The following is a 6,146-nucleotide window of genomic DNA, read 5'->3' on the forward strand; positions in this document are numbered from 1 at the left end:
GAGTCGTTGGAGTTTTTCAGCTGTTGCAGAGAAAGCTTCACACGGCAGAGGAACGGATGAAGACATTGCAGGTACAATGAGAACATTCTAGAATTGGTGAACTCCCGGGTAGCAACTGGTAACTCACCCATATTCACAACCAGGAACCAATACACACACCCCAACCCAATACACACATCCCAAACCCAATACACACCCCCCAAACCCAATACACACCCCCCAAACCCAAAACATACCCCCCAAACCCAATACACACACCCCAACCCAATACACACACCCCAAACCCAATACACACACCCCAAACCCAATACACACACCCCAACCCAATAGAACAAAGAACAAAGAACAGTACAGCACAGGAAACAGGCCCTTCGGCCCTCCAAGCCTGTGCCGCTCCTTGGTCCAACTAGACCAATCGTTTGTATCCCTCCATTCCCAGGCTGCTCATGTGACTATCCAGGTAAGTCTTAAACGATGTCAGCGTGCCTGCCTCCACCACCCTACTTGGCAGCACATTCCAGGCCCCCACCACCCTCTGTGTAAAAAACGTCCCTCTGATGTCTGAGTTATACTTCGCCCCTCTCAGCTTGAGCCTGTGACCCCTCGTGATCGTCACCTCCGACCTGGGAAAAAGCTTCCCACTGTTCACCATATCTATACCCTTCATAATCTTGTATACCTCTATTAGATCTCCCCTCATTCTCCGTCTTTCCAAGGAGAACAACCCCAGTCTACCCAATCTCTCCTCATAGCTAAGACCCTCCATACCAGGCAACATCTTGGTAAACCTTCTCTGCACTCTCTCCAATGCCTCCACGTCCTTCTGGTAGTGCGGCGACCAGAACTGGACGCAGTACTCCAAATGTGGCCTAACCAGCGTTCTATACAGCTGCATCATCAGACTCCAGCTTTTATACTCTATACCCCGTCCTATAAAGGCAAGCATACCATATGCCTTCTTCGCCACCTTCTCCACCTGTGTTGCCACCTTCAAGGATTTGTGGACTTGCACACCTAGGTCCCTCTGTGTTTCCATACTCCTGATGACTCTGCCATTTATTGTATAACTCCTCCCTACATTATTTCTTCCAAAATGCATCACTTCGCATTTATCCGGATTAAACTCCATCTGCCACCTCTCCGCCCAATTTTCCAGCCTATCTATATCCTGCTGTATTGCTCGACAATGCTCTTCGCTATCTGCAATTCCAGCCATACACACCCCCCAAACCCAATACACACCCCCCAAACCCAAAACACACCCCCCAAACCAATACTCACCCCCCAAACCAATACTCACCCCCCAAACCCAATACACACCCCCCAAACCCAATACACACCCCCCAAACCCAAAACACACCCCCCAAACCCAAAACACACCCCCAAACCCAAAGCACACCCCCCAACCCAATACACACACCCCAACCCAATACACCCACCCCAAACCAATACACACCCCCCAAACCAATACTCACCCCCCAAACCCAATACACACCCCCCAAACCCAATACACACCCCCCAAACCCAAAACACACCCCCCAAACCCAAAACACACCCCCAAACCCAAAACACACCCCCCAACCCAATACACACACCCCAACCCAATACACACCCCCCAAACCAATACACACACCCCAAACCAATACACACCCCCTCAAACCAATACGCACACCCCAAACCCAATACACACACCCCAACCCAATACACACACCCCAACCCAATACACACACCCCAACCCAATACACACACCCCAAACCAATACTCACCCCCCAAACCCAATACACACCCCCCAAACCCAATACACACCCCCCAAACCCAAAACACACCCCCCAAACCCAAAACACACCCCCCAACCCAATACACACACCCCAACCCAATACACCCACCCCAAACCAATACACACCCCCCAAACCAATACACACACCCCAAACCAATACACACCCCCTCAAGCCAATACGCACACCCCAAACCCAATACACACCCCAAACCAATACACACACCACTCACCCCAAACAATTGCTTTGGGATATCGCCCAGGGACATGGACCAGTACCCTTCCCAGATCCTGTCTCCTCAGTAACAGGAGGTAAAGTTCAGCCCTGACTGGGGGTCACAGCTCAGACATATGCCTGGGGTTTCAGTCACATGACCTCCCGCTGCCTCACCCAGTCAAAGAGCCCGTGCCTCAACCCCCAATATTTATAGAGAATGTTTCCGATGAAACAGGCGTTTCTTTCTCAACATTCCCCTGGGAATATTTTTCTCCTGGGCTCACCGTTGTATCCTGGAGAATCATTGTTGACCCCTGGAAACTGGAGCACAGCCCAGGGTTTAACAACCCGCAGCCTGGATTTTAACCCCCTTTGCAACCTAACAGGTTAATGTATCCCCCGCAGGAACAAATGGATGGAGTGCAGAGCTCCCGGGATAGCGAGAGACAGGAGCAGCTGAAGCAGCTCAAGGCGGATTGCGAGCGACAGATGGCAGAGGAAATGAGACGCTCGCAGGCGGAGATTCAGCAACAGCACGAGCGGGTAAGCAGTCCCCAGCCTGACTTTTATTCTCTGTCCTGGAGTGGGTCCACATGCTTCCAAGATTAGATTCTGGTGGTTCCTGTCCAGTCCCGTTTTTACGTTGTTTTGGTTTTAATTTGATCATGGGATTTTAGGCTTGGCTGCCAAGTTTAGCATTTATTGCCCATCCATAACTATGCTTCAGAGGATGGCTGTGAGCCACTGTTAGGAGGGGGTTTAGTTTAAACAGCCCTGCTTTCTCATCTCATCCCCATCCATAAGGTACAGAAACATGCTTTGATTTCCCCCTTTATAATGTGGTGGTTTATTTCTCAGGCGCCCCCCAGTTTTAGGGTAGTTCAATTTCTGTTGTACACTCATTCATAAAGGGCGGCAGGTCAAAGACTGATGCTGGATAATTGACTTTTCCAATAGGGGTGACTGCCACAATGAAGATAGGCACATAGGGATGGATCAGTCTTGTAGGTGATGGTCTAGGAATTCCAAAGTGTCGCTGGGTGGATGTAGATGGCATTTGTAGAATTCCCCTTGAATTTGATCTCTGCAGCCATGGGAATCATTAGTTTCACTTCAGAAATAACAAAGTTTCAGCTTCTCTGATATTGCCAGAACGTTCCGTTTGTTCGGGTTTAGAGGCAGTCAGAACGCCGGCATTTCTGAGGTTATTGTCCAGTTGTTAAATTTTCTGCGCGTAGCCATGTTGAGGTATATCTTATATATAAATATAGTGTGAGGTCTTAGCTCCATGGCAGCCAGATTCTTGAACCGCTGCAGTCCATTTGTTGTAGATACACCCACAATGCTGTTAGGGAGAGAGTTCCAGGATTTTGACCCAGCGACTGTGAAGGAACGGCGATATATTTCCAAGTCAGGATGGTGAGTGGCATGGTGGGGAACTTGCAGATGGTGGTGTTCCCATGTATCTGCTGCCCTTGTCCTTGGAGATGGAAGTGGTCGTGGGTTTGGAAGGTGCTGTCTAAGGATCTTTGGGGAATTGCTGCAGTGCATCTTGTAGATGGTACACACTGCTGCTACTGAGCGTCGGTGGTGGAGGGAGTGAATGTTTGTGGATGTGGTGCCAATCAAGCGGGGCTGCTTTGTCCTGGATGGTGTTCAGCTTCTTGAGTGGTGTTGGAGCTGCACCCATCCAGGCAAGTGGGGAATATTCCATCACACTCCTGACTTGTGCCTTGTAGATGGTGGATAGGCTTTGGGGAGTCAGGAGGTGAGTTATTCGCTGCAGTATTCCTAGCCTCTGAACCTGCTCATGTAGCCACTGTGTTTATGTGGCGAACTTAAACCTAAATTAAAATAAAATGGATGCCAGATCATTCAATGGGAGTCACACCTGCCGCAGCTCTGAGGGAACAGGAGATGGTGCTGTGCTGCGGGGGATGGGGGCGGTGTGGGAGGGTTGGTGGGGGGAGGGTTGGTGGGGGGGGCGGGGTTGGTCGGAGGGGTGGTGGTGGGGGGGGGTTGGTGGAGGGGGGGGTTGGTGGGGGGGGGTGGGATTGGTGGGGTGGGGGGGGTGGGATTGGTGGGGTGGAGGGGGGGGGTTGGTGGGGGCGGGGAGGGGGGGGAGGGGGCTCTGCCCTGGGATCCCTGGCGCCTCCCATAGGCTGGGATGGCAAATCCAAAGTTCAGGCCAGAATAGAGCCTCGGGCGGAAGCTCTTGGTGTGAGAGGTGTTGGGAAAGTGCGCAGAGGTAACAGGTGTGGGAGGATGAGGCTAACGTGCGGTACCATGTCCCCACAGCAGCTGGCTGAGGCGGTCGCCATGGAGAAAGAGAGGGGGATGAAAATGGTGGAGGAGGAAAAAAGGAGGCGAGAGGAATCCGAGCTCCACCTCACGGAGCTGAGTGAGGTGAGTGACAGCAGCGCATGGGGGTGAACTGCAGTGGGAACCTGGCCAGCACCAGTGCATGGGAGCTGAGGTTACAGCCTGGCAACAGTGCATGGGGTTGCGCCCTGATTCTTGGAGTCTTTCGGAGAGCAGTCTGTGGGGTCTCGCCCTCCCATGTCCAAAACCACTGGACTCCAGAGAGCTTGTGATTATGGGGTGGCGCAGTGGTTAGCACCGCTGCCTCACAGCGCCAGGGACCCCGGTTCGATTCCGGCCTCGGGTGACTGGTTGTGGGGAGTCTGCACATTCTCCCCGTGTCTGCGTGGGTTTCCTCCGGGTGCTCCGGCTTCCTGCCATAGTTCAAAGATGTGTGGGTTAGGTTGATTGGCCATGATAAATTGCCCCTTAGTGTCAGGGGGATTAGCTAGGGTAAATACGTGGCATTACAGGGATGGGGCCTGGGTGGGATTGTAGTCGGTGCAGACTCGATGGGCCGAATGGCCTCCTCCTGCACTGTAGAGATCGTATGAATTCTATGGTTACCCTCGGTGATGCCGCCTGTCCTCTCTATCTTTGATCCACAGAGTGCAAAGGTAAAATGTCAGGAGACGGAGACTCTGAAGCTGCAGCTGGGCAAGACGTCACAAGCACTGGAGGAAGTGAGGAAAGCTGGGGTATGTTATTGTCCAACACACACGGTGCTGTCACTGAGTAATAAATAACAGGTTGAATCAGGAAGACACTCTGAAGATAGACGTGGGGGCCACAAGTTCAAACTACCAGAAGGAAGGCTTAGAATTTGATTTGAGGAAATGTGTCTTCCAACAGAAAGCGATCCCTGTGTCCTTGGGCCTTGGAGTAGAGCAGCAGAGGGTGGAATCCTGGAATGATTTAAGAAGCGGTTCGGTGCCGGAATTGGGAGGAGGGCCCAGTTTTTCTGGAACCAAATCATTGTCCTCATCAGTATTTATTTTTGTGACGGAGGTTTCCCTTCATTCACCACAGTCCCCTTTGTGAAGTGCTGGGTCGTTTATTTGGTATATTTTATACCTCGGGGCTACGCTGGGATGACACTAGTTTCGATGTGTGTAACTGGTTTTATTTACAGTGTTTTAAATGTCTGTCCCGTGCTGCAGCTCCTCTTATCATTCCCTTTTTATGCTGAGTCCACACCCAGGCCTAACCAATCAAGCACAGTGAGCATCAATAGTAACCAGACTCTCATAATCGAACACAGGACAATCGAACCATTGAATACTGCAGTTTGGCATTCCCAATCCATGACAGAGGGTGGAGGAGGCGGGGGGGGGTAGGGTGGAGGAGGCGGGGGGGGTGGGGTGGGGTGGGGGAGGGGGCGGGGGGGGGGGGGGGGGAGGGGGCGGGGGGGGGAGGAGGCGGGGGGGGGGAGGAGGCGGGGGGGGGAGGAGGAGGCGGGGGGGAGGAAGAGGAGGCGGGGGGGGGAGGAGGAGGAGGCGGGGGGGGAGGAGGAGGCGGGGGGAGGAGGAGGAGGCGGCGGGGGGGGAGGAGGAGGCGGCGGGGGGGAGGAGGCGGCGGGGGGGGAGGAGGAGGCGGCGGGGGGGGGGAGGAGGAGGCGGCGGGGGGGAGGAGGAAGCAGGGGGGAGGAGGAGGCGGGAGGGAGGAGGAGGCGGGGGGGAGGAGGAGGCGGGGGGGAAGAGGAGGCGGGGGGGAGGAGGAGGTGGGGGGAGGAGGCGGGGGGGAGGAGGCGGGGGGGAGGAGGCGGGGGGGAGGAGGCGGGAGGGGAGGAGGCGG

The 6,146-nt window shown here is 54.0% G+C and overlaps 1 protein-coding gene across 1 annotated transcript in view; it reads left to right on the forward strand.

Moving 5' to 3' along the window:
• The window catches only part of LOC144489916 (forkhead-associated domain-containing protein 1-like), a gene marked incomplete at its 3' end in the record, with an annotated part of 45,496 nt that extends 40,446 nt beyond the window's left edge, over positions 1-5,050 (forward strand). Inside the window, exons 14-17 of the mRNA XM_078207741.1 lie at positions 1-71; positions 2,397-2,534; positions 4,293-4,397; positions 4,961-5,050. Of these exons, the coding sequence (XP_078063867.1) occupies positions 1-71; positions 2,397-2,534; positions 4,293-4,397; positions 4,961-5,050 (404 nt within the window). The remainder of the gene's footprint in view (positions 72-2,396; positions 2,535-4,292; positions 4,398-4,960) is intronic.
• Between the last annotated feature and the right edge of the window lie 1,096 nt (positions 5,051-6,146).

This window comes from Mustelus asterias, unplaced genomic scaffold (assembly GCF_964213995.1).
Source record: "Mustelus asterias unplaced genomic scaffold, sMusAst1.hap1.1 HAP1_SCAFFOLD_2669, whole genome shotgun sequence".
In the NCBI taxonomy this organism is placed as follows: domain Eukaryota; kingdom Metazoa; phylum Chordata; class Chondrichthyes; order Carcharhiniformes; family Triakidae; genus Mustelus; species Mustelus asterias.